Here is a 24,660-nt window from a genome sequence, read left to right on the forward strand (position 1 = left end):
TACTACAGCAGTGTATGTTCATTGGTTTCTTCGCTCTTTTGGGAGGTTGTGTTTTCTTGCGTCGTTGAGCTCAGCTGGTGGTGTTGAATGATGAAAATGTTCTCAAGCATGTCAGCCTCTGGGCCAGTGATAAACTGTCCTCGCCGGCTCCAGGCTCTTTTTAATGTTTTTTAATGTAATCTATGAGATTATAGTATATAGTATGAAAATGGCCTCTAGTGCTCCTGGGCTCCTTGTCCAGAGTCTCTCCGCTCCGTCCCAGATTGCGGATCAGCGGATGAGGTTTGGTTCGGCAGTTCAGGTCGTCCCACGGACTGAGAGAGGAAGTGGAGAGAGACGAGAGTCTGCTGTCTCTTACTCTACATCAATGTGTTACTCTCTTCTGTTCCTGGTCCGCTTCGTTCTAAATTTTGTATAATTACAAAAATCTGCCCATTGTTCTTGTCAAGTTGCTTTGGATAAAATATATGTAAATGTCTTTTTTGAAGCCTCCCTTATCTTCATGTTTCATCTAAACACATTTTCTCAGTCAGCTTCTTACTCTGAGTGATGAGTTCCTACATGAACACAAAATTTGTTCTGTCAAAGAGCGTTTTTTGGTTATTTGTGCATTTCTCTGAGCTTTTCTCACCATGCAGGGCTTAGTTGGTGGTGTCACAAAGTTAACTATATTTGAATCAAAATCATGATGACAGTTGTGGAGTCAAATCGCAATCAAACCACATCTAGTTTTTCAGTGTTAAACTATTACTAAATAATGACCAAGAACACTTCTATCCAATTTGATTTGTTGCTTATGAATTTAATTTAATGTTATCGACAAATACTTAAGATTTTAAACCAAGTTTTCAACTCTCTCTCTCTCTCTCTCTGTCACTCCTCTGTGATGGTGGGCAGGTGAGGGGTACTGGGTGAACCGGGCACACTCCGCAGGTCGGGCCGGACGTTGGTGCTGGAGATGGACCACACATCACTCAGCTCTGCAAAAGGGAGTAGGGCAAAGGTCAAAACTATTTAGAGTTTATACCGCCACATGTCAAGGAGTGGCATTGTGGGTAATAAAGAGGAAATACTGGAGGTGACGCAAGGGTGCATGACAAACAAATATGATGGGCACGGTAAGAGCAGGTGATATGAGCATTAAAGTACACATTAATGATAACCAGGTGCAGCCACGCATCAATACATGTAGACAATACATAAGATAAAGAGGAAGCAACTGCTGAGTTTGGTGCATGATTCACGGACACATAAACGGTAGTAAAGACTTATAGGACTTAATCCCTACAGTCGTTTAAATCACACTCTCTCTCTCTGGGCTACATCGAGAGCTTGTGTTAGGTTTCTACGGGACACGTGAAAGCTTGCACAGTTCAAACAGGGTTCATACAAGGTTTCCTGCAGGGCTGACATGCAGGGCTGACATGCAGGGGTGTCATGGGTTGAAGACCAAGGGGAGGGAGGTGATGAGGGCTCCGGCAGGGGGGGTCGGAGCGGAGGGGGCTCCAGCGAACACAGATGATCTCTGAGGAGACTGACACACACACACACACACACACACATACACACACAACAATAACAGCGGGAGATCAACGCATGCAAAGACGGAAATTATGAAATAATGTCTCCGACATTTTTTGGGAAATATGATTGCTCGCCGACGTCGATATCAATGACATCGCTGTGTTCAGTACAGAGGGTTAGCTTAAGCTAAGGGACGTGCTAGCACTAGCCGCGTTTTGAACCGTCAGCTTCCCTGAATAAAACTCTTACATGTGACTCTGAGATGCTTAAGTGTGTTGGTGGTTAGCTTGCTAGCTAATGAGATGAGACATTTACTCAAGACTTCTAACCCGTTGAAAAGTGTGCACTGATCAGCAGGGATGAAACTGATATTGATGTCCTTATCTAACTCCCATACAGACCGCACACAGGAGTATTTCCCAAAATGTACAAGAAGATGGCCGAGACACTTTCTGTAAGTCCCAACTTGTAAAACAGACCAATGGACAAAATGTGTCAAATTCACAAGTCATCTTAAAATTCAGTTTTAAGATTAACCTTTTTTTTAAATCTGTTGATCAGATGCAAACATTTTGGTATGTTGTCCATATATCAACAACAGCTTTTTCTCTAATAATGAATGTGGCTTTTGCAAGGAGGCGGGACTAACTGGCTAACTGCCTCATCAGTAACGACCCCACATCACAGTAAACAGATTGAATCTCAGCGGGGACGTTTAACATTTGTCCACAATGACACACTTTGGAAAGACATACATACCCGTCCTGAACTTGCTGTATGGTCCGTTCTCGTGAGTCTGACGGCTACCGGACCAGAAGGGCAGGCCTCTCTCTCTCCACCTGTGACACACACACACACACACACACACACACACACACACACACACACACACACACACACCAAAGGGAGAGATCAGAGCAGCAGAGAATAACCAGGTGTGTTTCTGTGTTTACCAAAGTGCTTTGAGACTGCCACATGTGCCACTGTAACTGCTTTGATTGTGCACTGAGCGTGCATGAGGATGTGTGTGTGTGTGTGTGAAGGGGTCCAGGTGAGAGTGGACTAAAGCCCAGGTATAAAAGGGAGAAGAGAGCAACTGATGATGAAGAGACGATGCGATAGCAATAGATGAAGTAAAAATAAATCCACAGAGGAGGCCATGAAAAAAGCCCTTTGTGATGAAGGGATGAATCTCACTGACATTTGCACACACTTTGGGTTTTATATCCTCAGGCTAAAGGCCTGGTTGTGTGATAACCATTTAAATATGGCATCTCTCCTGGAGGACATTCATAGTGTTGACATGCAATAATTGACAGTAAACCCTTTTTCTCTTGCCAATCGAAGTGGGTGTGAATGTCCGATCGTCGCTCCCTGTTGAAGCATATTGGTATCTTAAGAATGTGTTTACATTAAGGTCTTCATCTTGATTAAGCTAAATTTACTGACCTATCGACAACATTTCCCACCAATGTGTTCGTTAGTGTCCCTTGACTTAATGGAAACCGTGAGAGAAATAATTAAATAAATAAAATATTGCAGGACAGGGCGAGTGTGTTCAACTCTTTGAGGGTTAATCTGAACTTTTTCACTTCTCTGATCACTTGTGTTGTGGTGAACTCCAACCCAAAGCTGTCTAGTGTCTGCCCGCAATTAAGCTTTCTAATGGCAAATATTTAAATATTTATATGATATAAATGATGCTAATACTCCACGAAAAAGTACCAGGTTGAAAAACAAATGAGAACGTCCCAGCTGGGATTTCTCTCCATCCTGACATTGATAAAGCACACATTGATCTTCTCTCTCTTCACGTCATACAGCCACCGTGACATCTCAGATTAAATATTAATGCATTTATGAAACCTAATCAGCAGCCAGGATGACTCACCTCCCCAACACCCCAACACACACGTTACAATTAGCAGGGAAAGGAAAATCATGAGAGAAGTGTGTGTGTGTGTGTGTGTGTGTCTACGCACCAGTGGAATTTGAAAACTGCAATGATGAGGAAGGCCGACACAGCATCAGTCAGAATCCACATCAAATTATAGTCCGCTGGAGTCTGACAGAGAGACAGAGAGAGAGAGAGAGAGAGAGAGAGAGAGAGAGAGAGAGAGGGTTGATTACATTCGTTGGAACAAAGTGTGAACATGAATGTCATTATTTCATTTAGTGACCATTAGGTAATGGGCTTGGACCTGAACACTCATTTGAAGTTGCGCAGACATGTAGGTGTTGAGAGAGAGGGTTTATGTAACCAAAAGTTCACAGACCTAGTCTTCAAAACACCCACGATACCCACTGAAGAGATTCTCAAACTGATACAGAAGCTCCTACCTGCCGACTCATTGAAAGTCACGGCGGATCAGAGAAAAGCCTAGATGTCGGACAGAACAGAACATCCTCAGGCCAAAAGCAGCCACTGCATGACGTTAGGAGAAACTCTCAAAAATAACGTACACAGTTCTAACTTTGAGATTGCTAAGTTTAAAATGATGACTCTAAAACGATGCATACATTTAAATAATTCAATACCATACTGAACGATGCATCCATTATCTTTAACTGCTTATCCTGTTCAGGGTCGCGTGGGGGCTGAAGCGAAGGCAGGTCATCAGACTCTCGCAGGGCTGACATATAGAGACATTCACGCTCACATCCTACGAGTCAGCAATTAACCTAAGCTGCAAGTCTTTGGACTGTGGGAGGAAGTTGAAGAACCCACGCTGTCAGGGGGAGAACATGCTAACGCCACACAGAAGGCTCGTCCTCTTGCTGTGGGCTGCATGGTGCTATCACACCACCGTGCTGCCCACAGGCTACGACAAAATCCTTAAACATCAGGCAATTAAATCAAAAGCAATTAGATAATAGATGAAAGAACATTGAATTTAAAATTATTTTTTATTCATGAATTAAAACTGTAAAAATTTGACATGATATACAGTAATCATCTGCAACATCAGTAACAGTTCAGACTGAGAGTGGAACCGCAGTACGGGAGAACACGAGAGGCTTCCAAAACAAAAACCCACAAAATGAGATTAAAGATGAAGTCCTCTGAGAAGCTGATCAGGGAACAGCTGCTAGAATCATGAAGAAACCAGGTAGCTATAGAAAGTGAAGTGTCGTGTCGAGGGCCGCCCCGACCAAATAACTTGTTAGTTGACCAACACTGATCGATTAGTTGATTTAATTTCTCCACAAAGAATCACACAAAAGCACCACTTTAAATATTCTGTTCACCAGAAATGTGTTCAGAAATTTCTTGGAAATAAGTGATTCAGCATGAAATAAGTTGACAGAAGACATTTAGTCGACTAAGACTAAAACGACTAAGAGGGGGCAGCCCTAATGAGTCAGTTTGTGAATGTAAAGAGATTCTGTGAATGTAAAGAGATTCTGCTTTTTGTGTTCGTCCACTGTACATTACTGAGAAACACTGTAAGGTATTTTTAAAGGTTTTTTGAACGATACAAACACCGGCTCAGAGCAGGACTGTGCAGCCACTGAGCAGTTCATGACCTGCTTACTCTTCTTTTCAACTTCATCCGTCTGGTTAGAGCAACCCGCAGTTTTTTTACTTCCCACTCCAGCATTGCGCTGCATGCACGCACACACACACACACACACACACACACACACACACACATGCAAACAAACACGCACACAAATGCACACACGCACACAAACACTGCACCACTGTCCCACACGTGAAGCAACTCATAGAAAATAACCTACAGCACTTATTGAAGCACTCATTCTTAAAGGTACCAAATGTGCTCACCATGAGGAAGAGCGGCTTGTTGATGTTGGACAGGATGTGGACGGAGTTGGTGGTTACGGACTGAGCTCCGGCACACCAGGCCAGAGTGTAGAGCCATGGCTGGCTGATCACATACAGGTTGGTGCTGATGTTCACCGACTGGTACTTACTGGAGAGAGAGAGATAGGGGGGAATGACTTCACTACCTTGAATATGTATATTGATGTTTTTTCTTCAGCAATGACTATTTTAACAGAGAAAAAACAGAATAATTCGTATTTTTTACATGTGAAATAATTTTCGCCCCAAAAGAAAAAGAGTGAAATGATTCAAACTTCCATCTAGCTGACGTCCCCTCAGTGTTACATGACGGGAGAGAATACTGTTGAATTGGATGTAGAATTAGTCTTCAGTGACCCTCCATCATTACTGATCTGGGCTCTAAATGTCTTTCTTTGGGCCCTCTGCAGTCTACTCAGTGGTTAGATTGAAGAGGTTTAAACTGGGATTTGTCAGTTCATAGCATGTTAAGCTGATATTCCAACAGTGCTTTTGTGATTATTAATCTATTTTATTTTTGTTTTAATATAAAAAACAATTGAAATATAATTTCTTAATCGTATCTAATTTAGCCTCATTAGGATTAGGAGGGAAGGGTGGAGAGGAGGAAGAGAGTGGTATTATTTATCACAATGACAGTATTGAATTCACCTCACTCTGAAACACACACACACACACACACACACACACACACACACACACACACACACACACAGGTATCTCTCTCTGTATGCCTGGCAGACTGTCGGGATGAAAGTGTCCTTTGAAAGTCTAATGACCATCTGTTGAGAGGTACAGAAATTGTTCTTTGCCAGGTTGTACAGCCTGGAGTTGTATAATCCCCAGGAGTTGTATAAACTGGTTATTATTATTTCTGAAGGGTCAGTTCAAAACAGCTTGTTTCAAACGGTACGATTTCATCTTAATCAAAAGCTGTTGATACAGCGAGGAGCCCCAGCTGCATGCTTGATCAGCGAGCAATAGAAGCTAACTCTGTTTTGCACTAAAAGCTACGCATATATTTTACCGTAGCTAATTGGGTTTCATTTGGGACGCACCAACACTGATATCAGTTATCGGGCCGATACTGATTCAGATAGCTGAATCAGATATTGTGGTGAAAAAAGTCAGGTCTGACGTTGCCTTATACATAAAATAATGATCCCAGTCTCCTCCACACAGCGAGGCATACAGCTTATTAATGAAACACCGGTACCTGATCAGAGGGTTGTGTTAAACATCACCAACCATGTGTACTCACAGGTACCAGTATCAGGACTGAAAAAGTCAGATCGATGAATCCTAAGGTTTAATTTATTACTTTGTTTTAATTATTTGTGCTTTTTAAATTTGTATACCTTCCACTTTTACAGACTGCTATGAAAGATGAATATGAACATGTAACATACTGTATGAGCCAATAGATTTGACTCCTTTCAGTCATTGTGGTCACCTTGTAAATGGTCCACATACAATGTACGGCAGAGTACACAAAACATGAAGCTTGAACCATAAGGTTGGTGGTTTCGATCCCCGGCTCCTAATGCTTAGGTTGGGCTCGGGTACCTGTATATGCATATGATATTTCTCTAAAGCTTACTCTTTTAGTGTGCTTACGAATCGTATCATGACAAAAACAAAGAAACAGCACCGATACTGATCGGGTGTATCGCACAGGGTTATCCTACTTTAATTTAAATGTCAAAGTTTACAGTGGTATGTTTTTTTGAAGGCATTCTGTATTACAAAGACACCACAAAAAGATTCAGTGTTGTTGATAAACTGGTATCTAAATGAAAGCCTGTAAGTGAGAAAAGGTCTTGAATGATCCAACTCTAGTAGTGAAACACTACAGTTTGAGACAGAAAAGAATCACCATGTGATCACAGCCCTCTGATTATAATAATCACAAAAGTGCTTCAGAGCACAACTTTAAGACAACTGTTACCCCACAATGTAACACCATGATTCATCCAACCGTTGGTGACAAATATGGCACCACGAAAGCTGATATTTCCATGTTTTCAATGAGATATTGCAGTGAAGATGAATCACCAGCAACAAGGGGAAACTATTTCAGTGGACTGTGTGAGTTGTGTTAAAAAACATGTCAACGTGAGAGTCACTCAACCATCTTTCTCTCCAGATTGTTCTCCCACAGCTTCTGGTTATGTACAAGTGCTAAACCTCCCACTTGTTTCTCTTGTAGGCCTGCTACTCATCAGCCTCTCGTACCCTCTTCTCTTCTGAAGCAACTCTCTTCATTTCAACTCCCATCTGCACCCAGTGTGTACCTCCTCCACTGCTTCTCCTCACTTCGACCACTTCTCTCCTCTACTGTTTTCTCCTGCCATGAACTTCTCACCCAGGTGAACTTAAGGCTTTGATAGGCCTTGCATCCTGGTTAGCTATTTAAAGTAAATAGTTTTTGTAAATATATATAATCTATAATAAACGGACAGACAGTCACTCGTAGAACCCGGGGTACTAGCAGCATGGTGTCACACATATGAGCCATTTAAGTAAAACTTCCACTCTGCGGCAACGCCCGATTTGGTGTGAACACAGTGAGATGGAGTCACCGTGTTGACACACACACAAACAGAGGAGACCATTGCATAAGCTCACGGTGAAATGTCACTTTTCCCTTAGCCAGTATAAACAGGTAAATACAACTGCACAATTGAGTGCTTGAATGTACTGTATGGGTACATTTAGGGGATATTATTTTAGTTTAATTATTTTGAATCTGTGAATTAATCAGGATTTGTTTTGTACATTACAATGCAAATGTCCACATTTGAATTCAATATACTCAAATACATTTCCGCAGTACAAACACACCACAAATGTAGTTTCATTATTTCATGTTTTTCTCTAGTGCATAAATAGGAGCACGTCTGTATTCTCCTCATTTCTTTTTCTGTTTCTATTAGTGGTATTTCTGTACACTGTGGTGTTCAGTAAAAAAACAAATATATTGCAACTTTTGTGCGAGGTTGTATCATTTTGGTGAAAATCATTTCAAACCAATCTGGGAATATTTAGGTGACAATCTGTCAACAACGATGAAAGGGTTCGCTGCAAATTGTGCATGAATCGCTGTTACATAAATGCAGCAATCACAAACATTTTGCTTGAAATTGCCTAAGATGTTTGTTTTTTTCATAGCGGTTATTTCTCTAAATGATGGTGTGTGTACCTGAACTGTTGTTGTGACATGGTGCTGTAGTGCAGGTTCAGTCTGGTGATGTGGCCGTCTGTCAGCTCCTGAATAGAAGCCTTTTCTCCAGAGGTCTGCTGCAGCTCTGGGTCCACAGCCTGGACCAGCTCTCTGTCCTCAGCTGGCAGCCACATCACCTACACACACACACACACACATACACACATGGCACATGATTGTAAACAAACACACATCCATGTATGCACAAAATACACTTTCACCACTTGCAACAACAAATGGTAAATGAGGAAAAACTACTCTTGAGGTTGTTAAAGCCAGGGTTGGTGGGTTGGGGTTACCTGTGAGGAGTTGATGTGGGCCTGGACCACCTGCAGAGTGGTGTTGATGTATGACTGATAGTAGGGATGTCCGTACGATGGCCTGTGCAGGTCAAACAGCACTAGTTTATCGCTATAGGCCGCCAACTCCAGAAACTGGGCCAGTGAGGGAACAGACTGGTTCCTCGCCTGGGAGCAGTCCGCCTCGGACAGGGATGACACAGTCCCAAAGGGATCCCTCTGTAACAAAAAAGATGCTTAGTCATTCTGAGAATTCATAGAATTGTTTTTATTAAAACCATTTATTTTTGTTTATTTTGATTATTGAAAATCTACAGAAAATTGCAATTAGAAAAAAAAATACTAAATAGAAAAAGAATATAAAACTCTTGTTGATGTCCACTGGTATAAACACATTCATTCAACTGTTTTGTTTCACTTGGAGGAACCCATTTATTCTTCACTTTCTCTTAATAGAAAAAACAAGAATGAGAAGTTACAGTGCATAAAAAGGTGTGACATTGATTGTCCAAGTAGCTCTATCGGCGCTTCTGCATCAACCTAAAGGTAAGGCAGATTTGCATAGTTGCTGTAGAGATGGAATTTCGAGATTTGTTTTCATCCAGCAACAATACTGTAATTTAGTGTTGAGAAGAAAAAAGCAAAACAAATGTACATATATACAAGAGTCATACCTGTTTTTACTTTACATTTATCTCTAAGTGAAAAAGACAGATCTTTACATAACATCAAAATTCTAACATTTTCAAGGTTACAATGTCAGCCATTCCATTACACTTCACTTCTGTAGTACTGCATATTTTTGAGCTAACAAAGCCACGTCTCAAACTAAAAGCCTCACCGATAAGAACCAGTCGCCAGCATTCAGCTGCTGCAGCTCGGCCCAGGTGAACATGGAGGCGTCGACATGTGTTCGATTTGGGAAAACCTCTGCGACATTGGTGGTTCTGCTCAGAGTGGAGTCGTGCATCAGGAAGGGAACCCCATCATAGCTGCAGACAGAGGTGGGAAGGCCAGGACACAGAAATGAGAGGTAAGTGGTGATAAGGTGAGTAGGAATAAAAGGATAGGTGAGCAGAGAGGAGTGAAAAGGAAAGGAAATGACACAAGGAAGGGGGACGAGATGACGAGAGGATGATTAAATTCAGCAATAAGCATTTAACTCTATAAGTCTCTGTTCACCCCTCAAAACACCTGAAATCAAATTAAAGCCATCACACACACACACACACACAGGAACTACCAGTCTCACCGGGGTCACCAGCAGCATGGGATTAAGCTAACCCACTGCTAATCCGCCCTGTTTTCAGGCTGTAAAACAGTGTGCTAACCCCAGCTGCTGTGGGCTAATGGCAGGGCTAACGGCTCACTGGATTAGCATGGCAGTAATCACTTTAGTGCCCACTAAGCACGCTAGCATGCTAGCGTCTGATCTGTACAATTAGCACCAGACTGACTGCTCTGCTGATAATTGTACATGTTGCAATCTCTCGTGTTATTTAACACTGTTAATGATTTCATAATTTCACTTTTGGTGAAACAGAATATTTTAAAGATAATAATCATGATCTTTATTTTAAAGATTGATTTTTAGGGCTTTTATTTGTTTTATTAGAGCTCCTGGAAAATGACAGAAAAGTACTGTACCTAAAAACAAATTTGTGGTAGAACTTCATACTTCTACTCCACAACATCTCAGAGGTAAATATTGTACTTTTAAATATTGTACTTTCCACCACAAAAAGTTGACAGCTTTACTGACTTTGCAGATTACAATTTTTCATAACTTTCTTGCCCAGTGAAAACCACGTATCTCCAGATCTGTTGATGTTGAATCTTTGTGATAAACTGAAGGATGAAGTGTTCCTTTACTTGTTGAGAAAATCCTCCTAATTCTTCATCTAAATAAACTTTTTAAAAAGCCTCTTGGATCAGCTGGAAAATGCATCGTCACAAAGCTAAAAACAGGACCGTTTATCTTTTTAGAGATACAAGGTTCTCACAGGACATCATACAAACATATGATGATCTTATAGAATATGATGCATTGATGTATTGTAGATTAAACTAGACATCAGGATACAAAGCAGTTAAAACATCTACAGCAGTAAAATGCAACATACACATTAATGCAGTAATATTAATCTAGAACACTGACCGGAAACATTTAACTGCAAAATGAATACTTTTACTTGTAGATGAGTATTTTCACAGTGTGGTACTAGTACTTCTACTGAAGTAAATGATCTGACTGGAAGAAGTTCCGTCATTGTTTATGACAGATACAAGACTGAAAACACACACCAAGTTGATCTATTTACTATTATTTATCACTATTTTACACACACACACACACACACACACACACACACACACACACACACACACAGGTGAGAGCCGTTATTACCTGATGGTGACGTCAGTCTCCAGTCCTTCTCCTCCAGCTTCCACTGCCTTCTCAAACGACATCACAGTATTCTCTGGAGCAAGCTACACACCAAAAACGTTCCCAGAATAATAAATAATAAATACCATAACCAATAAGACTGACGAATTAAGACAGGTCCAGCTGTCACGGTTCGGTTCAGTCTCACCATCGGAGCTCCTCTGTGTCCGATGAGTGTTGGGGCGGGTCCCAGCGTTCCTGCCTCTTTAATGCAGGGCGAGTACATTCCCAGAGGGACCAGGTAGAGGGAGAAGAGCACGGAAAGGTAGAGTCCCAGAACAGTCACCTGACGCACTGAAGAACACACAAAGAAAAAAAAACATTGACCGGACACACTTTTTATTACTTTCTTAATACAAGTTATGTTTGGCTTTTTCCAATCCAGGAGTTAAAGGAGTAGTGTGTTGGATTCAGGTGGATCTATTGGCAGTATATATATATATATATATATATATATATATAAAATATTCATAACTGCGTTTTTGTTTATCACCCGAAACTAAGAGCTTCTTATGAAATCTGTGCATCACATCATGTTTTATAATCAACTCTGCACAAAACACACACACACACACAGACAAGTCCATCTGCAGTACACTGACTGCCACGCACACACAAACAAATCCAAAAAACAACAACAGATACACCTCGGAGCCTTTAAATATGGCCCAGTTGAGGGTTGAAGGAGTACAAAATTACAGTAATCACGATGAGAGTACAGTAAATCTTTCCTGATAGGATCAGCGTGGTGGTCTGGTGCTGATCAGCAGGCAAATGTCTGGTTTGGAATCAAATCCGCCCGGGAATCTACATGTCTTCTATAAAGTATCTTGACCATTATCATTGATATTAACAATTGTTCAAACATACAACTGGAAACATGAAGTTCATCCATGAAAAACTAATATTTACCAAACACTACATTTCTGCAGCAGGGTGAGAACTTAAACCACTGGGGTCACCAAATGAAGATTTCTTAGGGGTGTTATTATTTCAAGAAAGCTTATTCATATGTAAATGTAAACCACTCTAAATATGGAGCTTTGACTGAGGTTCTGTTCCATTTAGCTGACTTACATATATAAGTTCTATATAGCATCTACTTATATCACTAAATGACATAGTGAAAGGATAAGAAGGGCTCAGGGCAGATTGATGCAATAAAATAAATCAGTGGCAGTGTGAAAACTGGTACTGCTTATTAATCAACAAACTATATAGTTATATTGATTATGTTCCCTGTGCTACTGAGCAAAGCAATGTACTGCTGTGGATGGAGCAGCACCAAAACGTATTGTAGACACCTTCAAAAATCACTATTAGTTGAAATGTATGCTATATTTAGATTATTATCACTGCTTTACCTTGCTGTCAGTCAGCCCTGTCTGACTGAAGCTGTTATCGATGCTCCCTTCAAAGCCACCAGACTCAATTGACAAAAACAGTAATTCTACCTCCCAGAACACAGAGGTTGCTGTTCTACCGCTGCCTCGATCGGTTTGTTTAAAACACCAAAGAAATTAAAGCTGCGAGCAGCGATGAACGGGCCCTCGCCTCCCCCGGCGCGTCGGGGGTGCCGGCGGGTTCCGGCCAGGGCGGGCGAGAACTTCCGCGACTGTCGGACAGCGCGTCCGCGAGTGAGACGTTTTTAGTCCTGCTGGAAATGATGCTTTGCAAATAGTCCAATACTTCCTGTATCCGCTGCCTGGCGCTACAGAACACGTGCAAACATGCATTATGTTGCTCTATGTCAAATGTAAACCACATTGTGTAAAAGTCATATAAATCGCATGGTGTTTGTCAGAAAACGCAGAGTATCTTTCGCCAGCAGGTGGCGCTGTGAGTTCTAGTGAAAATGAAGTGGATCTGACAAAGTCCCTAGGAGGAGTTCGTTAAAGTATAGCGACTACAAATATGCCAAAATCTATGGAAAAATGACAAAAAGATCAAAATGGCCGACTTCCGGTAGGGTTTAGAGCATGGTCCCAAGAGACTTATTTTTAAGTCTCTATAGGATACATGTTTCAACCAAGTTTCATACATGTAACTCAAACGTAGCGCTGGGGCTGGTCTTTTGAAATATTGTAGGGGGCACTACAGAGGCAATATGAAACGGCCTCGGCCAAAAATCATACAAAGTATTTCTTCCAATGCCTTTGACACATTCCAGTTCCATGCGTTTTTGAGCATTTAAAGCCACTAAAACATCAGCTTCCTTTTTCATGGCGAACGATGCGTTGCCACGGCAACAGCGTTCAATGAAAACTCACAATATTTATGGCGATTCTTCATCAATGTCCTAAGACTATCCTTAGCGAATTTGAGACTAATCGGGTCACCTGGCTAGGAGGAATATATAAAAGTATAAAATGTGTTATTTCCTTCAGCCAGTAGGCGGCGCTATGAGTTATTGAATTTTCTTCAATTTAAGTATGCTCAGGCTTGAAGTGGCATCATGCACAAGAAGTTTTGTGCGGATTGGATATGTACCTTGGAGTTATAACAACTTGTTTTTTCATAAAAATGATGCAAAATGGCCGCCACGCCACGTCAAGGTTCTTCGACGAAAACTCTAGTTGTTAATCAGTTTTAATCACAAAGGTCTTAAGAGCATCCTGAACAAATTTGAAGTTGATCGCATAAATTCTCTAGGAGGAGCTCGTTAAAGTACGAAGGCTGAAAAATGGAAAATGTGCCAAAAAACACAACTTTGCGGGTTTACTGTTTCTCTTTGTTGCATTCAACCAATAGGGGATTGGTTGAAAATTGCAGGGTATGTTACAGTATGCGATGTGCACATATGCTGAAAGTTTCGTGAATTTTCGACAAATGGTTGAGAAGTTATGTGTATTGATATTAAGTCACGCCCCTAGGAGGTTCATTGGTCCATATCTTTTCAACGCAAAGAGATATCAAAAGGTTTTTTAATAAATCTGAGTGACCTACATACACTAATGATCCACAGAAAATTTGGTAGCAATCAGAGCCAGCGTGTGGGAGGAGTTTGCAAAGATGTGTTTTACACTAAATTCAAGATGGCGGAAAATCTAAGTAGGCGGAGCTTAGGGGTCTGAGAGGCTTTTTTTTAGATCTAGCGGATTTGGACATGTGTGTTGAATTTCAAGTCAATCGGACAAAATGGCCGAGGGGCGTCGCCGGTCCGCCTTGAAGGGGGCGCTAGAGAGCCATTTTTTTTCACACAAATGTGGCACCTATATCAAACCCCAAGTTTCACCAGACCTGACAAGTCTGCAAAATTTGGTGAGTTTTCATGCATGGCAAGTACCCCAAAAAGCTCCATTCCCGGCAAAAATAAAAATCACGAAAAAGAATACCCCTTACAATTTCAATAGGGCCTTCGCTGGCCCGACGTTGTCGGTGGCTCGGGCCCTAATAAAACATAACACAAGAAACACAAGCAGACTAAGTGAGCAGCAGCAGTAGACCAGCAACTCCAGTGCAATGTAAAATGACTGTTTTTGTCAAATGAGTCTGGTACTCCTGTCTGTTTTTCCACACTGGAGGCGTGCCGGCCCACTGACTGTGGATAAGTACCTCATACTTCAAAAGATCCAGACTATCCCTTTAAAGCTCTGTTTCCAGCTTAAGCCAGCATCCATGAAACTACAGGCCTGGGTGGGCGTTCATGTCAATACAGCAGAACAGGAGAGAGCTACAGTATATTACATCCTGAGCAAATCTCTCTTTCACCTTTTAACCTCTAAGCCTATTTTGAGGCCTCTGCTCGAATATTTCATACCCATATTTAAAGGGGCTTAACTACAAGGTCTATTTGAATAATTTCAACGGAATAATAACACTTGTGATAGTTTGTTAATATGTGTACATATCAGTGAATATGTTACTGGTAAATGCTGAATGAACATAACCCACAGCTCAAATTGAAAATGTTCAGGTTCGCCTGGAAAAAAAAGCACTTTTGTCTTTGAAATAATGCAGCAGTAAGCCTAAAACTCTCCACAATCATAGCACAATATGTCAGCAGTCCTTTTTAAAAAAGAATTGGCTTTTATAAAGTGAAGCAGGCCAAGTTGATAGAGGTTGGAGTACAGAGAGTTCATGCCAGGTCAAGCCAAAATTCAGAATTTTCCGAATTTTGGAACCAGGTTTCCAGCTGTTCTATTCTAATTTTATATACTATATAACTATGTATTTCACTTGTTTTATCACTAACAGGGTTCAATCTATCTAATACAGCAGTTTGTCATCACTTTGAACCATTTTTGACGTCTCAGGGGCCCGATCTATGTGTTTTATGTGATTTTTTCGTCGCTCCCTGTGCGTGTATTGGCAGTTTTCGAAGCCTATGATTGGTCGATTTGCACATGTGATACGTCTTAGAATGCGGAAATGAGGTGATTGACAGACTTTTTAGCCACTAAAACTCCAAAAGAGTTGCGCAACAGACCGAGCGTCGAAATGATTCGCTGAAAAGTAAAAGGAGGATTATATATGCATAAATGCCTTGATTATCTCTATTTTACTCTTAAACGAAAGAGAGGGACCTGCGCATATGTAGCAAAAGGATTTAAGTGAATTTACAGAGTTTTTCGCCCAGCAAACCAGCTCAAGGTATGGTGCGTTTCAAATTGTTTGCTCTGTGGTTGGTTGATCTTGTGTGTGTTCCACGGTGTAACGTTTGAACAGTTTGAAGGAGAGAAATATGGAAGATATGTGCGGATTCAAGGTGGAATTCTCATGCTTGCTAAGCTATCGTTCGGCCATGACGGTCTCTTTTTTTGTGATGATATCTGCATTCGGAGTGCGTAGCTCGCTGTATCGCCGAAAAATACGTGGTTTTGTGCTAGAACTTGGTAGTTTATATATTACTTTGTGTATAATTGTGTTCTGAGTGAGTAAAATGACTTTTTTTGTATTGTTTCTCAGAATCTCGTCGTTAAGTAGGTTATAGCATGTGGGTAAAATTCATTATATTCGTTTCGGAAAAGTGATTTATATGACGCTCTTCTTCGCAAAACACTCTCGCGACGCTCTTCTTCGCAAAACACTCTCGCGTCGCCCAATTGGGCTTCGTTCGGGATTAACAGGTTAACCCCTGCCAGGAGAGACCCCCAACATGACTCAGCATCACTCTACCCTGCTGAATCACCATGGCAATCAGGGACAGTACCCATGGAGACCGAGACGTACAGGTCAGAGCCAATGCAGTGGAGAGGGAGTCCCAAAGACAAGTAAGAAGAAACAGACTGCAGCCAAATGGGCAGGTCGGGTAAGAAAAGAGGTCAGAAGGATGAAGAGGCAGAAAAAAAAGGAGTGAATGAAAGAAGACAGAAAGCATCAGGGAGACAAGGGGAAGAGCGTGAGAAGGAGAATGAGACATTGATTTTCTGTTAAGAGGAAGAGGAGGGGGAGAAAGAAGGTTGGCAGGGAGGTCTACAGCTGTACAATCCATGCCAGACAAGTGCGTCACGGTGCTGAGGGGTACGTTTATCCCCGGCGGGCGGGGCAGCTCAGAGCCACTACAACTGAAGCCTTTAAGGCCATAACCCTTCACTGTCTGCCAACATGTTGTTACAACAAGGTCCTTCAGCTCTTTGTTCCCTCCAGCTACTGCTGTTGGTTGTGCTGGTCTCTAGATTCATATTCTCTATAACATTCCCCAACATCAAGAATTTAGATGTACAAAGAGTTTAAATTAAACAGGTTTTATATAACATTTTATATTACAAGTGTATTTTCTTTTTGTTTAGCTTTAGTTATTCCAGCAATAGCTATATAACAACTTTTTATATGTTACATATTTATCTTAAGAGCACCACAGATAACACTGTCTGAGGTAAGTGAGTGCAATTTTAATTTCTCCACCAGCTTTTTGTCTAAACGGTAGGACTGTAAAAACCAAAGAAAATCTAAGTTGACTAACGCTCATAGGATTTTGTCAGCTAATCGTTTAATCAATTAATTAAATGATTTAATTGACAGATCTGTAAAACTGAGTTCCTCCACTAACATTAAGACAAAAGCACTACTTTAAATCTTGTGTATACCAGAGATGTGCTTGTTACTTTCTTGGTAGTAAGTCATTCAGCATGTATAAAAACAATAAAAACTGCTAATGGACTAACTTAGTATAACTAGAACATTTCGCAAGACATTTTGACAGTGTGGCTTCTACTGCCCGAAGACGTCGCAATATGGAGATACACACGCCAATGTTACCGGTAGTATCGTTGAGGTTCGATTGAGATATCGCTTCTCTTTTCTGCATTTTAGATCCATACTCTTGGATTTAATCTTGTATAACGGTTTCAATTTCCTGTACATATGAATTTTTCACATACCAAGATGGAACAACTGCTGTCTGTCTTCAACAGGCAGTTAAATATGTTGTTCCCCGCTACAGGTGTCGGCATAGGAGCTCGTTTTTTTGTGTGTATTGAGAGAGACCCCTAGTCATGGTCATAACTCTATAACAATTAACAACCCACAACTAACACTCTTTAACAGAGCAAATCACCACGATAAAACAGTCTGTGACACAAACAATTTGTAACACTAATAATTTTACATTTATAAAATTACACCGCCGAAATGCATGCTGGGTACAGCTCACTCGCCTGCTAGCACAACAGTTTGCTAACAGCTGGGAGAGGCTCTGTCGCTCCAGTAACGTTTTTCACATGATCTGCTCTTCAACTCACCCTTCCTCTCATGTATTCATATCAGAGCAATAGGAGCTACGGTTATGAGGATTTGTTTGAGAGGTATTTCTCTGCTTTTTCTCCATGAACAGGCTGCAGGCGCACAGGTGATTGTGACTGAGCTAATTACTGAACAGAGACTCACAGACACACAAACACACATGACTTAGAGATATACGTGATGCAGCTCAGCCAATCAAATATGGGTATTCTGACAAGTTTCCTGATTCCAGTGAGATGTACACACACCACACAAGTGGGCAAGACGAGGAAAGACTTGGCAGAGCAGGACAATAGTTAGGTAAGCTGTAAATATTTAAACTTTGATCGATCTCTGAATGAGAAAGATTGTCAGAGAGATCAGAGTCTTGAACAAGGAATGGTTAAACTCGTATAGGCACATTTCTCCCACGGACGGTGTTTGTGAGTGAGCTAATTTGTGAACACGCACACATAATTTAAATAAAGAGCTTAATAATTCAAAAAGTTTAAAGATTACAAATGTGAAAAGTCATATCACTCTTCTCCTGAAAGAGCTGAACATTTTAATATTTGAACTGTTTCTGTAGCTTAAAAAAGGGAAAAGTCCTCTCAAAATCTCTAAGACGTGAATATGAGAGAGAGAGAGAGAGAGAGAGAGAGAGACTGAGTGAATGAGTGTGAGAGTGAGAAAGACAGACAGAGAGAGCGACAGACAGACAGACAGTGTGTGTAACTGGTTGCCATGGTGAGGACGCACCTGGTGTTAGAGGCAGACTGATTAAGAAACGTTACAGTAAACAGTGATTTTGAACAAAACTCCTGCCTCCTTTTAACAAAAAGCAATATACAAAAGTGGTACCGTCTGCTTTCTTTGAGAAATGAGTGGTCAGATTTAACATGGAGTCTAATGGAGCAGAACGTTGGTTTTCCTCTCAATTAAGTGATTTTCTGCCAAATGTGTAAATCTGTGGGATTCCACAGTCACTTGACTATGACACGGACAAGATAAGCTACTTTTACATCCAAAATTATGCATGAAGAGTGAAAATTGTGGAGTCAAAGGCAAAAGACAAATATTTTTTTCACAAGAATCTCAAGCTGCTCTTCACTCTAGCAGTGACATCACGCACTCTAAGCTGCGCAATACACACCCATTATAAAGGCAGAAAAGGACTGAAAAAATCATAAAAGTTAAAATGGGACAGTTCAAAAAGTATAGAAGATATCAAAACAATTATAACATACAATAGTAGCTCAGGGTTTTGTCAACATTTTAAAGTTGAAATGGTGTCTGTAGCTGAAAGTATGAGGAAGTAGAAGGATTTGAAAGTTGAAAAAGTTTAAGAGGATTTGAAAATATTCTCCATAGAAATCCCATTCAAAAGAAAATTGCAAAAAGCTTTCAAAATTCAAAAAGTTTAAAGATTAGAAATATAAAGAGTCATAGCAGACATGAGCTGAAAGAGGTGAACATTTTAATATTCGAATGGTTTCTGTAGCTTAAAAAATGTGGAAGGAGATAAGTGCCAAAATACGTATGGAAGAAATATAAAACGGCGGAATAAAGATTTGAAGAACAATAGTTGGAATGCTTAACAGCATTCCAACATTAACCAAAGCAACCGATTAGTCGACTAATTAATCTAAAGATGAAATGTTTGGTGAGATACATCTACAACCGCTGCGACTGGCCATTCTTACAGAGAGCCAAAGTCCCACCTCACCTCCAAAAGATAAAACACATCAGCTTGCTTACCTCTCTTGTTCATGCGGAAGAAGTGCAATGCTATTGGCCAGGAGAGGATGGCCATTAGTGAGACCGCGGCCACGTGGAGGAACGGCGCTGTCACCTAACGATAAAAAGAGGAAGAGAACAACACGGTAAAAGACAAAGGATTGTCCAAAATGTCAATCATAAAGCACAAATTACCGTATGTGTAAACAAAGAAATTCTCTCCTGGCTGGTGTGTCAGGATTCACAAACCTGCAGTGAGAGGAGGAGAGTCTTCCATTCTTTGCTCCAGAGGTCAGACAAGATTGCGGTGGCTGTGACGGAAAAGGCCAACGCCACCACGATGCCAGTCTGACAAAAACACAGGAGGACGAGATACCACCACATGTGATACCTTGATGTGTCAGTGTTTATTCATAAGCATTATTATTATTATTATTATTATTATTATTATTATTATCATCATCATTACCTTGTGGCTCCAGTGAAGGTACAGCCTCTGTCCCTCAGAGAGCAGACACACTGCCAGCACCTGAACAACATTTAGATATTCATCAAAAAATGTTACATAAAGCTGCTTAAAGTCATTTGCTTCTTTATTGCTTATATTTTGTTTTATTTGCACTCTACATGTTTGCACTCTTTGTACTTTGTACTGCAACTGCTGCGAAACAATTTCCCTCAAGCTAAATAAAGTACCGTCTTATCTTCTATCAGTTTGGACCGGTCCAGAACATATGTGGTTTCTACTCAACTAGAGCAAACTGAACATTGTTAAATCACAATTTATTTTTTGATGAACAATGAAGTCCTTGGCTTTTTATGCCTTGTTGATATCTTAACACTGCTGACAATATTGTTATACGCCTCAGACTTCTCTCTCTAAGGAGAAAGTAAACTCTGTTGGTGCAGATTTCTCCTTCACTTCATGTGTGTGCGTTTTTCTGTATCATATAATAAGTCTAACTGAATATTTGTCACCTCAAGCAAGCGGACAAGTACCTAAATACCACACAAAGGTTTGGAGAGTTTCATAAGTGAAGAGATAGACAATCGGTAAAACACCATCAACAAATACAGAAAAAGATTTCTAAACTCAGATTTTCTAAACAGAGTTTTTCCTGTATCGATGTGAGGGTCCTGGGACAGAGGATGTCGCATGTTTACAGATTGTAAAGCCCTCTGAGGCAAATTTGTGATTTTTGGCTATACAAAATAAATGTAATAAATTGAGATTTTAGAAAATATTCTGAAACAATAAATGAAAAATGGACTGGATGAGTTGCCTGGCCCTCAGTTGCTACAGAACTAATGAAGATGGGATCACAAATGCTTTTCATTTATTTGTCAATTAATTTCATGTACTAAAAATTGTGATTTTACAAATCTTTTTTTGTATTTGTGGAAGGTGCTTTTCATTTACAGATTGCACATTGACACACGGATTGTCGATCTATTCACACAAATAATTATGAGACAAATCTTTCTCCATACAAAGGGCTGGGAGGGTTGATGGGCTAATGTGAAACACATTGATTCTAACACTAAACAAAATAAAGTGGCACTACTGCTCATCTCTGATAGAACAGAAGCAGAGAGGCCAAGCGTCTTGCTCAAGAACACTACAGTAGCTGTAAAGAGATGACAAAGGTTTTCTCAGCACATCGATTCTAGACAGGCTGAAACCCCATCCGTGTCCGTACCAACAGTAGGGCGATGTATGTGAAGAGAGCAGCAGCAACGACCAGCAGGACCAGAGACCAGGGAAACCAGAAGCCCAAAGTCCCAAAGTTGAACCTAAAGAGGCACAAGAACAACCAGTGTGCTTCATGATGCCAATCAAGTTTGAATGATGGGTTGGTCTTGTCATGCAGTCATGTATTCACTATTAGGATGAGCAATAGAATGCTGCAGGGATGACGGGGTTTTGTTGGTCAACCCGGAAGTTAGAATCTCACTTTGTTCCTAGACGAGAAAGGAAACAATTTTTTTTACATTGGACTTTGTATTGCAGAAAAAAAGCTCTGCGGCAAACACAAGTTTATGATTCTTATATGTTTCATTCAGCAAGATAATCTTCTCAAATGAACACCACTTTTATGATTTCTGAAGCATAAATACAACTGACAGGAGTAAAAAGCATTAGGCTACAAACAAACTACACCACGGTCGCATGACTTCAACGTCACCACCACTAAGCTTCCAACTTGTAATTTGATTTCACGTGAAAACCTGTGTAGTCTCATTTAGCCACTAATTAGCAACCGTCTTGCATAAGAAACATTAAAGCTTCAACAAATTCATGATAGGGGTATCTAGAACGAAATGCTAAAATCTCTTCAGCTTGTTTTAACCACAGACCATATCTCAGGCATCTAACCAAAAAACCTTTCAATGAACCCACTGACTTAGGGAGGAGGGAATCGGAAGTAGGAAACTGCATAACTACTGCATACATACCTGCACCACTCTATTAACTCATTCCTTTATGTCTAAGACAACTGACCATAACAAGTATCATGGACATAATCATTACATTCTGTATTAACCATGCACTCCCACACTACTACCTCAGGTTTCATACTGTAGATACTCTACATACACATCTACAGGTATATGCTACCCCACGATATTTGATGACACAATCATTGTATATTTTGTATTGCACCATATTTGCAATACTTACTGTTATCTAGGTTTTTTTGCAGCTATCGTTATCTTGCATTTACACTCTTCCTACTTTGCAGTGCAACTGCTGCACAGTAATTCCCCCCGGGATAAATACAGTTTTTTTATCGTATCCCCATCACAATGACAACATCATACCCTTCAAATCCCAAAATCACTCCAACCAACAGGAGACTCTGTGTGCACTTGCCAACTTGCATGCGCTGTGCTGTCACCCACCAGTCGAAGTCGATGTAGTCGTTCTGAGCTTCACTCCAGAAATAGAGGAACAAAAAACTCAGGAAGAAGGTGAGGATCAGGAGGCCAAAACTGCCACACTCCACCTGTAACACACACACACACACACACACACACACACACACACAGAAGTCATGTATTATGTTTGGTCTAACCAAACTACTCACTTCTACCTGGAGAAAGTCTTTATTTTATATGTTACTATCGTTTTTAACCCTGTGCTCCAGTGTTTTGGGAAAATAAAGTTTTCTCATGTTAACAGGATTTATAGTCATAATCGGACTCCCTGATGCTACTCAATCTGGCAGATACAGAGGAGCTCAATCATATTTCTGAGTGCATATGGAGGCAGTATATTTTGATAGAAGCTGACAGAGTGAATATGCGCTCATATTTTTCAGAGAAAAGCAGTAACGGACTGTTGGAGTCAGCAAGACGAAAAATCTGTCTGGGGAATCAATACTCTCTGCTCGATCAGCAAACCGACCGAACTCAACTCACTGCTGTGTGTGTGTGTGTGTGTGTGTGTGTGTGTGTGTGTGTGTGTGTGTGTGTGTTTACCCTGCTGCAGCAGCACTCTCCTGGCTGGGCCCGGGCTCTCTGGTATCGTCTCCATTGGCAACCATAGAGGCCGGCCAGGCAGGACACAAACGGCTGGTGTTCATACCTGATACAGTCAATTAGGAATTCAGGTTATTGAAAAGACTAGCTCCATGTTTTATAATTTAAAAGAAGTTGAGTAAACCTTGCTGATCTGAAATGTGCAGGAGCTTCTATAGTGAACCGATTGAGCTGCTGTCAGTTTCAGGTCTTTGAATCCTCCGGTTCCTCTACATTAAAGCATATCAACCGAATAGTTCTGAGTCAGGACCTCCTGCTATTTGAAACATGCAGCTTGTGAAAAATAAAGAGTTCAATGACTCAGATTCCATCAGGATGTCTTTCCTTGCATCAACATTAAGTAGGCTGCCACTCAAAACTTACTTTTAGCTACTTTTAACTGTAGTCACAAATGTTGAGTTCAATCAGTCAGGTTTAAAGTAGGTTTTCCCCAACAAGGAATTTGCATTGGTGGTTTGGTGCATAAAATGAAATATAGTCAGAGAAAATGATAATCAAGTACAACAGTCAAGAAACATAAATAAAATGAATCATTTGACAATACAAAAAAACAAAATAAAAAATGTAAATATGTAAAAGAAAATGAGAGAGATGTACAGTATGCAGTATAGAGACTAAGGATAAGATAAGGGAATCAAAAAGGTTCAGATTCAATAATCACATATGATCCCGTATTTGACAAAATGCAACCAACTTTCAAACTTTCATAAACATACAGTAGTCACACCAAATTGCCAGAAAAATAAGAAAATAGCCCTCTGTAGATGATGCGTTCAGGTTCCCTCTGTACAGAAGCACTGTGTTTTTTAAATAACTGTCACAAACACAAGTGTCTTCAAGGCAGCGTGAATACATATAAAAACTGATGAGGGCATAGGTTTGTGTTGTTATGTACCTCTGCAGCAGCTGCCGCCGCACCACCTTTAGCTTCCCCAGCTTTAGTCTGGTCACAGGCATACACTCACCCACAGCCCGGCATCACAGAGGGAGGGAGGGAGAGAGAGAGAGAGAGAGAGAGAGAGAGAGAGAGAGAGAGAGAGAGAGAGAGAGAGAGAGAGAGAGAGAGAGAGAGAGAGAGAGAGAGAGGAGGAAGGAGGAGGAGGAGGACAATGGGACAGGAGAGAGAGGAAAATCAGGCACCACCTTCACCTGGAGGGAGAGAAGAAGGTTTGAATCAATTTAAAATGCATTTATAGGAAAACTAGACTCAGCAGGACTCGTGTGTGTGTGTGTGTGTGTGTGTGTGTGTGTGTGTGTGTGTGTGTGTGTGTGTGTGTGTGTGTGTGTGTGTGTGTGTGTGTAGTCCTGGTTTTATTAATGTGGCCTGTTTAAACTAACCCAGAAGCTACAGAGTCTCTCTCAGAAATATACAGTGATCTACATCTGGTAAGATTGT

The 24,660-nt window shown here is 40.8% G+C and overlaps 1 protein-coding gene across 1 annotated transcript; it reads right to left on the bottom strand.

Annotated features, from left to right (window-relative positions):
* Nucleotides 1-873: 873 nt before the first annotated feature.
* gdpd4a (glycerophosphodiester phosphodiesterase domain containing 4a) lies at nucleotides 874-24,221 on the bottom strand (the record flags this gene model as incomplete). The annotated part of the gene is made up of 16 exons (XM_079166512.1): nucleotides 874-980; nucleotides 2,284-2,363; nucleotides 3,507-3,589; nucleotides 5,315-5,462; nucleotides 8,556-8,713; nucleotides 8,876-9,094; nucleotides 9,717-9,867; nucleotides 11,283-11,365; nucleotides 11,470-11,615; nucleotides 19,743-19,836; nucleotides 19,971-20,069; nucleotides 20,191-20,250; nucleotides 21,422-21,515; nucleotides 22,626-22,729; nucleotides 23,205-23,310; nucleotides 24,160-24,221. The coding sequence occupies 16 exons, from the start codon at nucleotides 24,219-24,221 to the stop codon at nucleotides 874-876; spliced, it is 1,794 nt and encodes a 597-aa protein (XP_079022638.1).
* Nucleotides 24,222-24,660: the final 439 nt, after the last annotated feature.

This window comes from Pholis gunnellus (assembly GCF_910591455.1).
Source record: "Pholis gunnellus genome assembly, chromosome: 9".
Taxonomy (NCBI): domain Eukaryota; kingdom Metazoa; phylum Chordata; class Actinopteri; order Perciformes; family Pholidae; genus Pholis; species Pholis gunnellus.